Raw genomic sequence first — 18,606 nt, forward strand, 5'->3', positions numbered from 1 at the left:
TCTTAAAATTAATGACTCCAATATGTATAATATATGTGAAATTGTGTTAAATAAAAGTGTTAAAATAGTGTAAAATGTTAATCTACTAAGCAGGATATTAGATGAGAGGACATATGTGTTAAACAGCTTTCTGTTGGAGGTTTAAATTACATGTTGAAATAGACACTGTGTGAATATCATAGCCAGTAAAATGTGCCTTACTTTTCTGAATTATGTTTTTCTTATTTCATTTTTAGCTGCTTCCAATTACGTTACACCACTTTTTCACCTGTATGCTACAATTTTAAGTGAGGAATGTTAAGTCAGTGGAGTAGGGTATTAAAACGTAAGCATTGACTCGGGCAGCAGTTTTATCCCATGATGCTTCTCTCTCCTGAGCATCTGCAGCGGTGTTACTTTTAGTAAAATATATGTCATGTTCGCCACAGGCCTGCAGGGGGAGCTCCAGCTCCAGTTACAGTGAGGTGACTAACTCTTTTTTTCTCAGTAGTAATTCTTCTTCAGGAAAATGTGAAGTAGAAACACAAAGATGTGTGATTTAAGAATCATCAGTATGTGTGATGGGAGAAAGAACATTTTATATTAGAATTCATATAAAATACAAATAGGAATAAGAAATAACTCATTATTGTAGTTGCAGTATTCTTAAGGATATTCTACTTTATCTGGTTCACTTAAATTATTGTCATTTTGAGGCTCAAAATCTAAAACTTTTGCAGGTTGTTTACATCTATTATCAAGTGAACCATCAGAGACACTTTGAGCATCTACAGACAGCGTCTCATACACACTGAGAGAGCATACTTATACTACTTATAAGGAGAACAGATACAGCTCCAAAGGGAACCGAACACCCACAGTTCTGAAGATGAAGCTCAGATTCATCGAGTGGAACCACTGGTTGGCCAAAAACACTGTGATGGACCTAACCCTAACCCTTTATAAAAGCATCACTGTCTTACTGAAGGTGTAAAAGTAGGACATAAGCAGGTAAGAAATTAGACTTTCAAAATGTTCAACTAGTATCTTGATTCTTGATTACTGTGGTGTATAAGACAGAAACTACATGGAAATTATCCTGCAACAGCTCACTAAATGCCATGATATGTGAGGTACATTTAGGGGCAATTTCTAAGAACTTTCAAATAAGTTATCTGCTAATTATCACATGATGTTCAATTTACAGACTGTTCCAATGAGATGTTAGAAATCTGTAAACTCATCAGTGGTGTTTAATAATTCAACAACAAAAACAAAAAAAACCCAATAAAAATCTGCATTGAAAGTAATTCTCTGCTGCTGAAGTTTAGAAAAAGCTACAAATCACATCAGCAGAAACAATCCTACACAGGTTTAATGTTTATCCTCTGAAGGTTATAAATGTTTTGTGATTGTTATGTACATTGGGATCTACTCTAAAGACTCATGTAAAAAGGGTCGGTGTTATGAGCAAATGCTTCAGCCTTCACCTTTTTGGTCAGAAACTGCTTCATTTGTTTAGTTATTTCACCTTTTGGTTGAAATATGAAGAAAACAAGAATGTGTGATTATTTACTTTATTATACGTGTATTCTAAACTAAAAAGGTTGATGAATCCTGACCTGAGAGTCTTTAGTGTACAGTGTGGACTCTCCAGTCCAGCAGAAAGCTGCTTCACTCCTGAATCCTGCAGGTTGTTGTTACTCAGGTCCAGATCTCTCAGACTAGAGGACTGGGAGCTGAGAACTGAGGACAGAGCTGCACTGCTTCTGTCTGAGAGGTTACAGTCACTCAACCTGGAGATACAAGTGAAATACATCAGAATCTGTGATAAACAGATGTAAATATCTCAATCACATGATATAAAAGTAAAGATCAGTTTCTTTACTTTATAAAACTGAGTCAATGAAAAATAAACTGGAAAATACAAACATTTTATTTCCTGTGAAAATAAAATATTGGTGAAAAACTTTTGTGAATCAGACATCGTGACATTAGAAAAGCTGAACTTCATAGTTGAGAAAAATACTTCAAAGACAAAGTATAACTTGATCTGACCTGAGAGTTTCCAGTCCACAGTGTGGACTCTCCAGTCCAGCAGAAAGCTGCTTCACTCCTGAATCCTGCAGGTTGTTGTTACTCAGGTCCAGATCTCTCAGACTAGAGGACTGGGAGCTGAGAACTGAGGACAGAGCTGCACAGCTTCTCTCTGAGAGGTTACAGCCATTCAGCCTGGAAAGGAAATACAAAGAAACAAAAACAAGCAAGAAGTTACTTTTTCTTTAAAGACAGCACAATATTTAAATAATGATGAATAAATCAAACTTTCTGTGTACTGATGATAGAAAAATATTGTGTGACTTGATCTGCTGTTTCATTAGTGATATTGGTTACAAAAGAACCCTTGAAGAGATAACTGCTGTGTGCTGTCTGTGTAAGATTTGTGTATTGCTGAATTAAAGAGACGCTGACTTCAAAAGACCTCATTGAATGGTGACTATTATTTCAATATAGTTCACATTTTTATTTCCTACAACTTACAGAGCTTTGTTGGAGGCTTTGACCACTGGCAGCAGCCTCAGAAGAGCCTCCTCTGAAGCAGAGTATTTCTTCAGGTCAAACACATCCAGATCTTTTTCTGATGACAGTAAGATGAAGACCAGAGCTGACCACTGAGCAGGAGACAGTTTCTCTGTGGAGAGACTTCCGGATCTCAGGTACAGTTGGATCTCCTCCACTAGAGAACGATCATTCAGTTCATTCAGAGAGTGGAACAGATTGATGCTTCTCTCTGCAGACAGATTCCCACTGATCTTCTTCTTGATGTACTCGACTGTTTTCTGATTGGTCTGTGAGCTACTTCCTGTCTGTGTCAGCAGACCTCGTAGGAGAGTCTGATTGGTCTGCAGTGAAAGACCCAGGAGGAAGCGGAGGAACAAGTCCAGGTGTCCATTTGGACTCTTTAAGGCCTCGTCCACAGCACTCTGGTAGACACGTGTCTGTGATGTTTGTTTTCCTGCCAGCAGATTGACTCCAGACTTTATGAATGTCAGATGGACATGAAGAGCAGCCAGAAACTCCTGAACACTCAGATGGACGAAGCAGAACACCTTGTCCTGGTACAGCCCTCTCTCCTCTTTAAAGACCTGTGTGAACACTCCTGAGTACACCGAGGCTGCTCTGATATCGATGCCACACTCTGTCAGGTCTGATTCATAGAAGATCAGGTTGCCTTTCTGCAGCTGCTCAAAAGCCAGTTTTCCCAGAGACTCAATCATCTTCCTGTTCTCTGGACTCCAGTGTGGATCTGTCTCAGCTCCTCCATGATACTTGATGTTCTTCAGTTTGGACTGAACCACCAGGAAGTGGATGTACATCTCAGTCAGGGTCTTGGGCAGCTCTCCTCCCTCTCTGCTTTTCAACACATCCTCCAGAACTGTAGCAGTGATCCAGCAGAAGACTGGGATGTGGCACATGATGTGGAGGCTTCGTGATGTCTTGATGTGGGAGATGATGGTTCTGGCCTGCTCCTCCTCTCTGAATCTCTTCCTGAAGTACTCCTCCTTCTGTGGGTCAGTGAACCCTCTGACCTCTGTCACCATGCTGACACCCTCAGGAGGGATCTGATTGGCTGCTGCAGGTCGTGTGGTTATCCAGAGGCGAGCAGAGGGAAGCAGTTTCCCCCTGATGAGGTTTGTCAGCAGCACATCCACTGAGGTGGACTCTGTAACATCAGTCAGGATCTCAGTGTTGTGGAAGTCCAGAGGAAGTCGACACTCATCCAGACCGTCAAAGATGAACACAACCTGGAACTCTTCAAACCTGCAGATTCCTGCTTCTTTGGTTTCAGTAAAGAAGTGATGAACAAGTTCCACCAAGCTGTACTTTTTCTCTTTCAGCACATTCAGCTCTCTGAAAGTGAATGGAAATGTGAAGTCTATGTCCTGGTTGGCTTTGTCTTCAGCCCAGTCCAGAGTGAACTTCTGTGTTAAGACTGTTTTCCCAATGCCAGCCACTCCCTTTGTCATCACTGTTCTGATTGGTTCACCTCTTCCAGGTGAGGCTTTAAAGAAGTCTTCTTGTCTGATCGTTGTTTCTGGTCTGTCTGGTTTCCTGGATGCTGTTTCAATCTGTCTGACCTCATGTTCATCATTTACCTCTGCAGTCCCTCCCTCTGTGATGTAGAGTGGTGTGTAGATCTGATTCAGAAGGGTTGGGTTTCCTGCTTTAGCGATCCCCTCAAACAGACACTGGAACTTCTTCTGCAAGTTAGACTTGAGTTTACGTCGACACCTGCCTCAATAATTGAATACAAAAGAAAAAATGACAGTTTAATTTCGCTACAGAATACATATATGAACATTATCTTCCATCTCTTGAGACTTCAGTAAATGTCTCATTTATACATCACATTAAATCTTTATAGAAATCCTCTTACTGCTCTGCAGACAGTCAGCCAGCTCCTCCTGCTTCATTCTCCTCAGGAAGTGCAGTGTGATCTTCAGAAATGCATCTCTGCTTCTCCTCCTCTGCTCTTCCTCCTCACCGTCCAACACCTCCTCATCCTCCCTCTGACTCTCTAAGCATTCTGGGTCATCTGGACTCAGACTCTTCTGCATCTTCTTCAGCTCGTTCTTCACAAAAGTGACGATGTTCTCCTCCAGCAGCTGGAACAGAATAATATATGAATGACACAATCAAACTAACATCATGAAGCAAACATCAGATCCATGTTGGACACACTGACAATCCAGTGGTCTACAAAGTGCAGCATGGAGATGATTGTGAACACAATAGATGTAAAAGTAGTTGTTGTACATGTACAGACCATAAATATGGAGTCCAGCTGTGTTTGATGCTGCTGGGCAGACTGACCACTGGGAACCTCTGAGCTCTCCTGGTCCACTCTGTGGAGGAATCATGAAGAATGAGCTCACATTATGTCTGTCCACACAGAGACAAACACAAGCTAAAGGTCCATCAAGTGATATTTGGATGTGAACAGAGAATCAGATGACTCCCTGTAGTGGTAAAGCTTTACTAGTCCTGCTGATCCCACTGAGAATCAATAGCTCAGTCTGTTTGTAGCTTTCAGCTCAGAGTCACTTTGGTTTAGTACCAACAGCTCTCACCAACCCTCCATGAAGCTCTGCCTCCCTAACTGCACACTGCTGAAGGCAGCTACAACCAGTGTGTGGTTGTATGAGACTGGTTGTACTGGGCAGCTCCCAGTGTCAATGTGTCTGACTGTGTGAGTGTGAACGCTGCTCAGAGAACTTTGTCTGAGTCAATAAAGATTTAAAAACAGGAGACTTGATAAGAGTCTGATGAAAACATCATTATGTTTTTATCTGTTTGAAATCCTCACTTGTGATCATCAGAGTGGCGTCCATCTTTGAAGTTATAAGGATGATCCATAGACCAATCACTGTTCATAGACACACAGCTGGGTTCAGGTTGGTCCAGCTTCCTCCTGATAGAAACACAAGATAAATTCTGCTCAGCACCCAGAACACACTGACACTAAATCTGTCAGTGATTTAATACACCTACTGTACACAACACAGTAGTATCCAGGTAGTTTTATATGAATTCACTGTTAAACTTAAACATGATTAACTGTATGAGTAGAGCTGTATTCAGTGCAGTGTGCAGCACCTGGAGGGGTGAAGCTGACACACAGCCGAGGGCACAGATGCATGAACTCCTTAAATCTCAGCTGGTGGTCAATGAGTGTTGGGTTCTTATTGTCTAAGGCTTCTCCTTCATCTAATGTCTTGGATTGAACCTCATTTGGACGTCTCTTTGGATAAAAGTATCTGCCAAATGAATTAATGTCAATAAAATGTTTGTTTGGTCTTTATTAAAGATGCTGTGATGATGAGCAGCTGTCTGGATAATTCTCTGTTCTGCAGACATTTCTGTTGACAGTCCTTCAGCCTGTTAGTGATACTATTGCTTCTCCTGCAGTTGTTTGATGTGGTTAACACACTGCTTCCTTTAGCTCATCCTGTCACAGACTAATATTAACAGTGTACTCTGAAACTGACAAGAACCCAAGCTGACCACAGCTGCTGGTCTCTGAGAAGGAAACTACCAACTTTTAATGAGCTTACAGGAGCTGAGTGATACTCAGAGACACATTTTGGGTGGAGGCTCATTTTAATACAGTATAGTAAATAAAAGGTTGTGGGTGTGTTTGTTTTGGGTCAGTCAGCGTGCTCGCTGGGTGGTGAAACCAGGGGCTGCAACATATTTAATAAATATCATAGAATAATGATGCAATCATTAAACACAACCAATGAAGTTTCATCTTTAATTTCCTGATGTTTTAAAGACATTTCTTGTAAACTGTGATGAGGGGCCCCGGCCCTCGTACCTACTCTAACATTCACACTGATCTGCTCTGTCCATCATCACTATAAAATGATCATCAATCAATAGAAATTATAGTTTTAATAAAAACAGCAACAAACTGAAATGATCTAATTACCAACATTATGGATCATTATGGATCAGAAATATCAATAAATGATCCAAATGTCAAATAATTCATCTGAGAATTATTTATCCTGATTGAGGTTTGAACTCATATTGTCCAATAACCTGATTTTAATACTGAGAACTATTTACTTTTAATCAGATGAACGTTGTTGTTTAAAATCAATAATAATATTTGGAGCGGTCGCTCTGAAGGACTCACAGCTGAGTTCAGGTTCAATCACCAACACTTCCCTCCAGGAGAGATTCTGGATTATTGCAGTAAAATGTTTGATTTTGCAGCAGTTTTTCTAAATTATGATCAAATCTGAAAAAAAGAAGTTTGATAAAAACCTTCAATAAAAACAAACTGAGTCAGTTACACTTAATATTTAGTGACAGTTTACCTTGTTGCAGCCGGACGTTGTTCTTTAAAATCAATGAAGCCATCCTTTGACTGATCACTCTTCATAGACACACAGCTCGGTCCGGGTCCAGGTTCAGGTTCAGGTCCAGGTCCAGGTCCAGGTCCAGGTCCAGGTCCAGGTCCAACCGAGTCTAGTCTGTGCTCCCTCCATGATCTTCTACACAACACACACAGAGCTTCGAGTGTGAATAATGATGGTGGAGAACAGTGATGGACAGTTAGAGATCCTCATCTCACCTCTGAGCTTTGGTCTGGCTGTCATGTTCCCCACACAGAGAGCTTTTAGAGGGAGGGACTCCCTCCTCTCTGTCCTCACTCTGATCCATGCTGCTGAAGTCACATCCACATCAGTCACACACACTTTCTACCTTCATCTGGAGAGGAAACACAGATCATCCTTTACATCATTTCTCCTGTCACATCCTAAATATCAGCTGCTCCTCCTGTGATTGGCCGTTATATAAGGGGCCAAGGGCCGAGGAATATCTACAGCAGTGTTCCTCAAATACAAATCTTAAAGATCCATTAAAAATATTTGTCAATGAATCCAAGGTCCGTTTATTAGTCGGTCAAGCCAACAAATCAATGTATCCACCAGCAACCAACTTAACAATACAGTAGAATATATGACTCAACTATAACATGTATTTTTAATTTTAACAAAACAAAATGTCCTTTTCATAAAAATAAAAATATCAAATAAATACTCAAAAACAAAACTTATTTTTCGTTTTAACATAAATTCAAATAAATACTTATATAAAACAAAACAAAACAAAATACATTCACAACCCCTGCAAATAACCCAAAACTAATATCAACACCTTTCTTTTAAAACACAGACACAAAGGACACAAGAAAGGAGGGAAGAATATGAAGGTATTATTGGTGCAAAAGGTTTGAGAACCTGTAACAGTGGAATTTGTAGTTGTGTACAGTGATTGTGTATGTGTGTCAGTAAATTTGAGGTCACATACTCTATGAGTTGTGTACTTGTAGATTTTTTTTCTCTCCACAAATACAACACAACACTTACACATTCACAAATTCTTAATTACGGGTTCACAAATCCTATTTTATAAGTCACAGATTAAAAAACTGACACGCTCACATTTTTGCTCCTATTGTTGTAGTATATTATTTTTATATTTGGTGCAAAACATATTTGTGTACCTGTATCAAACAATGTGAAGTTGTGGATCAAATTTGAATATATGCAAATCTGAATGGGAACTTCCTTTTGCTCCATAGACTGAATGCACAGATAGTTCTGCACCACATATCTCAGTGGAGGCTGTGGAGGCTGATTTGTGTAATTGAAGGAAACAGAATCTGTGACTCGTGGGGAAGATTGGAGCAGTTGTACTTATCTATTTGTGTTTGTGTTTTAAAAGAACACTTTTATATTTTCATGAGAAATTATTTGACATACATTGACTATTTATTACACAAGTTCACATTCAGATTTCCACCAAATATAAAAATAATATACTACAACAATAGGAGCAAAAATGTGAGCGTGTCAGTTTTTTAATCTGTGACTTGTAAAATAGGATTTGTGAACCCGTAATTAAGAATTTGTGAATGTGTATGTTTTGTGTTGTATTTGTGGAGAGAAAAAAAATCTACAAGTACACAACTCATAGAGTATGTGACCTCAAATTTACTGACACACATACACAATCACTGAACGCAACTACAAATTCCACTGTTACAGGTTCTCAAACCTTTTGCGCCAATAATACCTTCATACACTTGGACTGATGACGTGAACGCCAAAGAAAATGCTGTCATTAAATTTGCATAACAATATTCTGAAAATATTTTACTGTACTTTTATTGAAAATGTTGTAACCTTTTGTATCATCTGTAGGTTTGGTAACACTACTGAGGCACAGAAACAGATAAACTGTATTAATGGTAAGTTAACTGGTCGGGATCACCTACCTGCCGACCTTTGAACACATTTACAGGAAGAGAACTGTGAGTCTTGTTCTGTTCAGGAAGTCAACACAGTAACAAACACAGAGCAGCTTGTTTGTGATGAAGAGGAAACATTAGAGATCCTAATGAAGACAATTCAAAGCAAACAAAGGTCCACTTACTCAACTTCTTCCTATGAAGGTTTTCTCTGTGCAGCTCTCTGCTGTCTGGATCAGGTGTGTTTTAAAAAGGGCGTGGCCAGGACCCGGAAGCGCCGCGCTTGGAAATTCTCGCGCGTGCCACAACCCTTCAGTTCACAGAGTGGGCTCGTCACTCTGACAGAATGATCACCTGTACAGGCTCACCTCAGGACTGTGTTTTATCATCTCTTTTGTTCTTTTTATATACCAACCTTCAGTTCACAGCAGCGTATTTCTCCGGTCAACAAGCGGCTCTGCTCCTCTGTTGTCACACTTGGACCTGTTTATTCACACTGTTTCTGATGCTTGTGTATGACACACATCGCAGTCGTCAAACGGGGTGTTTAATTATTGAAAACTACTTTTATTTTGAAATGTTTTATTTAGAAAACTGGATTCTCTCGTTGTTGCGTTGTTTGACTTCCTGTCCGGCTTGACACATTAATCTGAACACAAAAAAACCTTTAAATTAACCCAAACCCCTTGGTTGTTAAGTGTCGAGCTGATGGTTGACTCCATTGTTATGCTTTTTATTCTGAGTTTGACGGCTGCTATAGACTAAAAATCCTTCTGGATAGTAATAAAGTTGAAGCTCAAGTGGAAAACATTAAGGTTATGCATGTACTGATTTAAATTTAGCCTTTTTCTTAGTTCTCCTGTTGTCCTCGAGCCAAGGAAGGAAGGAAGGAAGGAAGGAATTAGACAAAACACATTAAATATAATATAATATAATCTTACCTCATGGTCATAGTCACAACAAGTAAATACACCTATGTGAACATTAAACTCTGCAAACTCTGAACATCAGCACACACATATTAGCTGCTGCTGTCAGTATAACTATGTACAAACTTCACCAAAAAAAGCCCAAAACTCAACAAAGAGAGACACAGAGCAAAATATTTTGGAGTCAATTATAACCGACAGGGACAGACGGGGACTAGAGCTGGAGAGAAAAAAAGAGAAAAGGAAAGCCGAGCAGATCGAAAAGGAAAAAAAAGAAAATCGAAGAAAGAGGACAAACAACAGAATACGTGAAAGAATCTGTGTTACCCTGAGGAACTGATAGAGACAGATGGACATCTTATAGCCAGCCCACTCTGTGTCCCCCTCTCTCTTTTGTGTGTGTGTATGTGTGTTAATCTCGTGCTCTAATTAAACGTGGTGTTTAATTATTGAAAAATAGTTAGTTCTCTGCTGCCATCTAGTGGACAGACTCAGTGTGAGCGATCTGCTGCAGACTGAGCTGGGAACAGAAAGTGAGAAAGTTGATGCAAATGATGAAGAATTCTGTTATATAGTTAAATATAATATGAGGAGAAACTAACTAACTATATATATTTATATTCATACACATAAACACATACTGTACACTGTGACATGTCCATACTACATATGTGAATGTTATAACATTTTGACAGTCTTTGTTTGATTTCTTTCTACTAAAACAATAACTACATATTATTATTATTATTATTATTATTATTATTATTATATGTTATGTTAAGTATTTTCTGATGCTGTCAAACATTTACTAACATCAGTGGTGTTTGTGCCGAACAGATAACGAACAAAACGAGCAAAACATTCACTACAAAGTTCTCACACACAGTTTTATTGACATAAACTGACAAAGAAAAAACAATGAATTTAAGCTGAGGAAGGACTGAGGTGAAGTGAGAACAGCTGATCCATACTTTGCTGTAGTTTTTAAATTATTTCACAAAAGTCACAATTGAATTCAGTTTTTACAGATTGACAGAGCTGTCAGACTCATCAAAACTAATTAAACTTGAACTAAACTAACCCAAAAACCTGAAACTGTTTTATGATCTTATAGTTGAATTGTCACATTAACCCTCCGGAGAACGGATGGTTACATGTAACCTAGGTTCTCTGAGTGGAGAGACTATCTCTCCAGCTATTAGCTGCTCTGAAACACGTTCCAATCAAGGTCAATCAGAGTGGCCACACAGGTGATGTGTCTTAAAGAGTAATCCACAACAGCTGCCCCTGTGGGGTCATTCCCGTACATATGGAATATGTAGGGTGGAGAGATAGTCTCTCCACTCAGAGAACCTAGGTTACCATGTAACCATCCGATGTGTTTAAACTGCTGATGGCACAGATAGATTTCAAAGAGCTGTAAGGACACATAAGTCAACAGGAGATGAGTTGGACAGTGGAGAAGATACATGAGGAAACCATGAGGCTGAACCAAGAGAATTTCACCAGCTCAGTCAGATTACCTGTTATCTTAATGAACATAGAGGCTGCATTTACTTCTCAGGCTTTCTTTACACTTTGTAAATATAGTCTTATAATGAATGTTGGCTTCATAGTTTAGTTCCATAACCTTGGTAAGTTACCTGCCTGGTTACCTGTCTATACACATAATATACCAAATGACCACTGTTTAATATTTCCAGCTGAGACTGTGAGAAAACTACAACACGTCATCATTATTTCTACTCTGCTGCTCTGACTGTGGTAAAACAGCCATGTCTCACTCTCTCCCAGCAGTAATCCTTCTCCTGCTGAAAGTCACAGTCAATTCTCTTCTGCTTCATTCATTAGTTTTAGTCCTTGTTAACTCTCAGTGTGATTCTGAGACGCTTGATAAGTCACAGTCTGACTTATAACACCTGGTTTTATCTTTTCTGCATCAAACAGCTCATGTAGAACTAATCTGTAAAGTGCTGACTTCAGCTAAATCCAGAGATAACTGTTCAGTTTGTAGTCAGTTAAGAGACTTAAGTGAAGACGATAAAATCCAGATCCAGATTCCAGATGGATCATCAGGATCCAGCTGATCCTCCCTCAACACTCCTGGATGTTCACTCTCACTCTGATGGAGATCACTGCCACCACTTCCATCTGATGAGAGAAGAAGAAAGAACAGAGGAGATAAATGAGTGTTTAGTGAGACTCACTTCATCAGCTGTCAGTCAGTGATGCAGCACACATAATTCATGCTCCTAATATTTTCAATGTTGTTTGTTACTGTGCCTCTCTCTCTCCCTCAACCCCAACTGGTCGAAGCAGATGGCCTCCTACCCATAGACTGTATATAAGAAATGGACGTAACATCCGTGACGTCACCCATTGGTTTGTGGACTGCTGTTCGGAAGCCAATAGTTTCTAATCTAGGCAGCGGCATCTTGAACATTTCAGGTGCATGCCGAGAAAAAAAGAACACGGACTCTACTTATATGGGCATGAGGCGGAGTCATGGACGGAAGTATGGGCGGGGCCAACGGCGGAGCAGGGAGACTGCGATTGGTTGCGAGGGCTGGATCTCAAGGACATTGGTCAATCAACCTGTCAATCACAACTTAGCCACATAGCCTGCTTTATCGTCACATATAAAATCAGGGAGGCCAAAATTTCACAAATGAACATCATACTGCAATGAAGAAGGCTTTAAACTGGCGATTGAGACCATAAACACATTTTGAAAACGTTTACTGAGGTTAGAAATCAAATGAGAAATTGGTGAATTCTCCTTTGACTTGTGTAGAGATGGTCGCCCCCTGGTGGCCTTTTGATAGAATGCAGCTCTAAGTTACTTCTGGATTGGCTTCTTTTCAGAGGACTGGAACTTCCCGCCTGCTCCCACCTAGACTCCGGTTCTGCTTGAGGTTTCTTCCTGTTGAAGGGGAGTTTTTCTTTGCTGCTTGTCATCAAGTGCTGCTAATGTGGGAATGTTGGGTCTCTTTGAATGAAATTAAATAGTACGGTCTAGAGCTGCTCTATGTGAAAAGTGTTTTGAGATTACTTTTCTTTTGATTTGGTGCTACATAAATAAAGATTGATTAATTGATTGACCAGTCATCTCATAAAGTAATTATTTAGTCATTAATTCAAGACATTCTTTCAACTGCTGCTTTTTTTGAAGGTGAACTACAAAATAGCTGAAGATAACGTCAGTGTGTCACGCTGTAGACCGTCTGGAGGCTGCACTGCTCTCACAGATGAGTTCCACCTTTTCCGTTCCATCAACACCAAACACTTGAGCACTGATAAGCTTGTAGGCATACAATCCCAATGGACTAGACAATTGGAGACGGCTCTAAACTGGAACCGGTTCCCGACTCCCACCCCTACACATCATTACTGCAGAAACAGAGACATTCACTCATCAGTTTACTGATGGATTTACTGCTGATACATGTCAATTCTTATCAAAGTTTAAAGCTACAGAGTCTCTGTGGGATTTGAAGATGTTTCCTGCTGTTAAATCATCACACGACAATCAGTCAGAGCTCTCAGCTAAACAGCTGCTGTGATTCCTGGACTTCAGCAGAGGTTCTGGTCTGTATAAAGACCACATGGTTACTAAACGTAATGATGCTTGTGTGAAATCAGAGCCAGTGATTTGCAGGCTGCAGTCAGACTGATCTTAGAGCTCTGCCAAAGATGAACTGATCAATAGTTTAGTGTTGAAACGAGAGACAAAAACACTTTGAATACTAAACTGCTGAAACCTGCATAGACTGACTCCAACTCTCTACTGACCTCAGAGTCTCCAGTTTGCAGCCTGAACTCGCCTGAAGATCAAACAGCTGCTTCACATCTGAATCCTTCAGGTCGTTGAGTCTCAGATCCAGCAATTTCAGGTGGGAGGGGTTGTGCTTCAGAGCTGAGGCCAGAGAAGCACAGCTGATCTCCGTCAAACTGCAGTTATTCAACCTGGATGAATAAATTATGTCATTTTAGAGGACAAAGTTCATGTTTGAGATCAGATTAGAATGTAAGTGTAGAAAATAGAAACATCCCAACGTTTGCAAAGATACCAAATATGTCAGGATGGATTTGGGAAAACAGGAGGAAAATGATGTTCAACATATTTACAATATTTACATTTGCTGGAATGGTGTTGCTATAAATACATCTTGTGTTTAAATATTTCAGTTAGTATAAACACTGCACAGCTTCATTAAAGTAGTGGAACAAGTAAATACTGAATATTATAATAATATTATAATAATATTTGTTGCTCTCTGATTGAGCTTCTAGGTTTAAAGTTAAAGAACGAAATTGAAAGTGAAGGTTAAATCTAAAGTAAAAATATATCCAGTGTAGATTTTTCTCATCTTATGAGGGTTTTAAATGTGCAGCTCAACATTGCTCTGACACAGTCAATGAACTAAAAAATGAAGAAGAAAAAAGCAGACTTTCCCATTTACCTACTTAGTGTGGAACTGCAAATATCAACATTATGTCTTAAGTTTAGTGTTTCCACAACTGTCACAGCATATTACTCTAAGCACAGAAGTGAAAGAACAAAACAAACAAACAACCTCAGCTTCTCCAGTCTACAGTCTGGATTCTTCAGAAGACCACATAGCAGATTCACTCCTGAATCCTGTATCTTGTTTCTTCGCAGATCCAGCTTTCTCAGATGGGAGGGGTTGTCCTTCAGAGCTGAGACCAGAGAAGCACAGCTGATCTCTGACAAACTGCAGTGCCTCAATCTGAATAAAGAAACACAACATATGGATTAATTAGTAATTAGAGGATCAATATTACATAAATTATGTAAATTAAAATTAATTTATAATCCATTCAGATGTGTTGATCTGTCAATGAACTTTCTGTCATTGTGTAATAGTGGTTCCACATAATGTCAGCATTCATCATCCAAATCACCACAACATTCAGGCTCATATTCATGTCAACACTGAGTCATAACAATCACCCAAATTGATTTATGTGTGTTCTAAAGGATCAATATAAATCATTATTGATTATGACATTGATTAAATCACACATTTTCTACGTTTCTTTAAGAATCAGTCATCTTTTATAACTGACTAAACTTTGTACAGTATTACGAATTAAATATGGAAAACAGAAAATGTAAATAAATTAGGTTTGGTTGTTGAAGATAAAGATCAAGTTTAAAAACAGACAGTCAGTGAACTGACCTCAGAGTCTCCAGTGTACAGTCTGGACTCTCCAGAAAACCACAGAGCAGCTTCATTCCTGAATCCTGCAGCTTGTTTCCACTCAGATCCAGGTCTCTCAGATGGGAGGGGTTGGACTTCAGAGCGGAGACCAGAGAAGCACAGCTGATCTCTGACAAACTGCAGAGACTCAATCTGAACAAAGAACACAACATATGGATTAATTAGTTAAATGATCAATATTACATCAGACACATTGAACTAAAAACCTGTTCATTATTTTTTACATGACCTCTTCTTCCTGTATTTGGTAGTTTTTTGTTTGTAGATTTGTGTAATTAAAGCATGTTATTGGTGGTAGTAATCATTCCTCATGTCCATACTGACTGTGAAGTGGTCTCTTCCTACCACAGCTATACTGTAGGAAAAGGCTTCATAAATTCAGCTGAAGTGAATATGAGGCTTTGACAGTCTGGTAGACTCCCACTTGATTTGTCTGACTATTCACTACAAAATTTCCTCTGTGTGTTACAATCCCTCCACTGCAACCTAGGGAGGAAAGTTTACACTTTGGAAGTCATTTTTACACAAATCCTGAAAATTATGAACCAAACATTTGAAATTTTAGTGAAAGACTTAAATGGAATATATGGAAAAAACAACCAAAGCTACAGTGAACTGACCCCAGAGTCTCTAGCCTACAGTTTGGATTCTCCAGTCCAGCAGACAGATGCTTCACCCCTGAATCCTGCAGCTGGTTTTCACTCAGGTTCAGATCTGTCAGATGAGGGTTGGACTTCAGAGCTGCGGCCACAACTTCACAGTGAGTCTCTGAGAGTCCACAGTTACAAAGTCTGTCATGACACATACAGGACATATTTTATCATAAAAGAGGACACTTTATATTTACTTCATGCATTTGATGATGAAAGAGTTTAATGTTCCCTTTTATGATCAACATTTGTTCTTTATCATCAGTGTTAAATATCAGTGGTTCAGCTAATCTTTTATTTTTTCTGAGGCATTTTATTCCTTTAATGGAAAACAACAGTTGAGATAATATAAAGCAACAATAACAACAATACAATAAGTAAAAAAACAAAGAGGAACTGAGGACCAGACTGTGACACAGTCTACATTATTTACTCTCACCACATTTAAAACAAGAACATCTGTGACTAAATATAACTGACATATCATTAAACAAGTAGAGCACTAGTTTAACAATGGTAAGAATTTGATTAATTAGAAGGGTTAGGGTTAGGGTTAAAGAACGAATAACCTAATAATCTGCAGTGATTTATAATGTTAATCACATCTGGACTTACCGAGCCTTTCTGCAGTTCCTCACAGCTGGGATCAGTCTTCGTCGACCCTCCTTCGATGTGTTGTACTTCCTCATGTCCAACTCATCCAGAACCTCCTCTGACATCTGCAGCATGTAGGCCAGAGCTGAGCAGTGGATATCAGAGAGTTCCTTCTCTGATCTGTTCTCTGACTTCAGGAACTCTTGGATCTCCTGATGTACTGAGCGGTCGTTGATCTCTATCAGACAGTGGAAGATGTTGATGCTTCTGTCAGGAGAGACAGACCAAGTGTTCATCTCCTTCAGGTTGTTGATGACTCTCTGGATGGTTTCTGGACTGTTGTCTGTCTGACCCAGCAGGCCTCCTAAGAGACTCTGGTTGGACTCCAGAGAGAGGCCATGAAGGAAGCGGACAAGCAGGTCCAGGTGGCCATTTTTACTTTTCAAGGATTTCCTCATGGCTCCCATAAGGAAGACATCCAGAGATGAGTCACTGTAGTCTTTTCCTAGGAAGTCCTCCAGTACCTCTGTCTTCCTGCTGGTGTAACAGTGGTACATGTAGACTGCAGCCAGAAACTCCTGAACGCTCAGATGAACAAAGCTGTAGACTTTTTTCTGGTAGATCCCATTCTCTCTTCTGAGGATTTCTCTACAAACTCCAGAGGACACAGAGACCTCTGTCACATCAAGACCACACTGCTCCAGGTCTTTTTCGTAGAACACAATGCTTCCTTTCTCCAGATGCTCATATGCCAGTCTCCCCAGCTTCAGAAGAACTTCCTTGTCAGCCTCCGTCAGCTCCTGTGGACTCGTCTCATGTCCCTCATCACACTTGTTCTTCTTCCTCTTTGTCCAGCAAAGAACCAGCAGGAAGTGTGAGTACATGTCAGTCAGGGTCTTGGGCAGCTCTCTCTGATCTGAAGTCAACATTGGCTTCAGAACTGTAGCAGTGATCCAGCAGAAGACTGGGATGTGACACATGATGTGGAGGCTCCTGGATGTCTTGATGTGTGAGATGATTTTACTGGACTGCTCTTCATCACTGAATCTCCTCCTGAAGTACTCCTCCTTCTGGGGGTCAGTGAAGCCTCGTACTTCTGTTACCCTGTCCACACATGTGCGAGGGATCTGATTGGCTGCTGCAGGTCGAGAAGTTATCCAGATGAGAGCCAAGGGAAGCAAATTCCCCTTGATAAGGTTTGTCAACAGCACACTGACTGATGACTTCTGTGTGACATCAGTCACGACTTCACTGTTGTTGAAATCCAGTGAAAGCCTGCTTTCATCCAGGCCGTCAAAGATGAACAGAACTTTACAGCCAGCGAGCTTCTCTGCTGTGAGCTTCTGTAATGTTGGATAGAAAACACGGATCAGCATGAGCAGACTGTACTGGTCATCTTTGATCACGTTCAGCTCCTTGAACGAGAACAGAATCAGCAGACTGATATCTTGGTTGTTGGAGCGCTGTGCCCAGTCCAGAGTGAACTTCTGCACTGAGAAGGTTTTTCCAACGCCAGCGACGCCGTTCATCAGAACCACTCTGATGTATTTCTGGTGGTTGGGTAAGGGTTTAAAGATGTCCTGACACTTGATGGGAGTGTCCTGGAGGGTCTCCATCTTGGAAGCTGTTTCAAGCTGCCACACCTCATGTTGAGTATTGACATCTTCACTCTTTCCCTCTGAAATGTAGACCTCAGTGTAGATCTCGTTGAGGAGGGTTTCACTTCCTGCTTCATCAGTTCCTTCAGTCACATGTTGACAACTCCTCGTCAAACAGATCTGATGTATATGTAAAACCTGTGATGTGATGTTTATCCCTTCCTGTGACTGACCTTCTGCTCCTGAGCTGATGGTTGACAACTCGCTCACCAGATCATTCCTGCTGATCTTCTTTAAAATGCTCTCCAAAACCTCCACAGCTCCAGCAAGTTCATATTTCTGCACCATCAGGTCCACCACATCCCGCCTCTCTGCCTTTGACAGCAGGTTCACTTTGATGGGCTTGATGTCGTCCACCTTTTCATGCTTCAGGTGCCACTTGAAGTTCTTGAATTCATCGTTTCTTAAATCATCCAGAATGTTGAGGAGATCCACCTCTGACATCTTGGCTCTCTGGTCAAATCAGAAAACATTAATAAGAGAACGGTTGTGTTTCTGTCTGCCAGTAGAAACTCATTCTGTGTTTGTACTGCATCTGATTGATTTGCCAGACAGAGCAGTTTGGCTGCAGTTGTTTCCGTGTCAGAAAAACAATAAAAACGTCTCAACACAAGGCTACTCAGAAGATGTTCCATCGAAAATGTATTGATCAATTTTTCTAGCTTAAATGTTGAGAATAAAAGTTCAATCTATAACAATATTTAACAAAGCGTTCTCACCAAA

At 40.1% G+C, this 18,606-nt stretch overlaps 1 protein-coding gene across 1 annotated transcript in view; it reads right to left on the bottom strand.

Moving 5' to 3' along the window:
* LOC128362361 (NACHT, LRR and PYD domains-containing protein 12-like) overlaps window positions 1-18,327 on the bottom strand; it is a gene marked incomplete at its 3' end in the record, with an annotated part of 31,799 nt that extends 13,472 nt beyond the window's left edge. Inside the window, exons 1-11 of the mRNA XM_053323102.1 lie at window positions 16,247-18,327; window positions 15,602-15,772; window positions 14,940-15,113; window positions 14,313-14,486; window positions 13,528-13,701; window positions 5,348-5,452; window positions 4,808-4,886; window positions 4,418-4,646; window positions 2,521-4,276; window positions 2,038-2,211; window positions 1,602-1,775 (exon numbers count right to left, since the gene is read on the bottom strand). Of these exons, the coding sequence (XP_053179077.1) occupies window positions 1,602-1,775; window positions 2,038-2,211; window positions 2,521-4,276; window positions 4,418-4,646; window positions 4,808-4,886; window positions 5,348-5,452; window positions 13,528-13,701; window positions 14,313-14,486; window positions 14,940-15,113; window positions 15,602-15,772; window positions 16,247-18,327 (5,291 nt within the window). The remainder of the gene's footprint in view (window positions 1-1,601; window positions 1,776-2,037; window positions 2,212-2,520; window positions 4,277-4,417; window positions 4,647-4,807; window positions 4,887-5,347; window positions 5,453-13,527; window positions 13,702-14,312; window positions 14,487-14,939; window positions 15,114-15,601; window positions 15,773-16,246) is intronic.
* Between the last annotated feature and the right edge of the window lie 279 nt (window positions 18,328-18,606).

The sequence above is a fragment of the Scomber japonicus genome, chromosome 7 (assembly GCF_027409825.1).
Source record: "Scomber japonicus isolate fScoJap1 chromosome 7, fScoJap1.pri, whole genome shotgun sequence".
In the NCBI taxonomy this organism is placed as follows: Eukaryota; Metazoa; Chordata; class Actinopteri; order Scombriformes; family Scombridae; genus Scomber; species Scomber japonicus.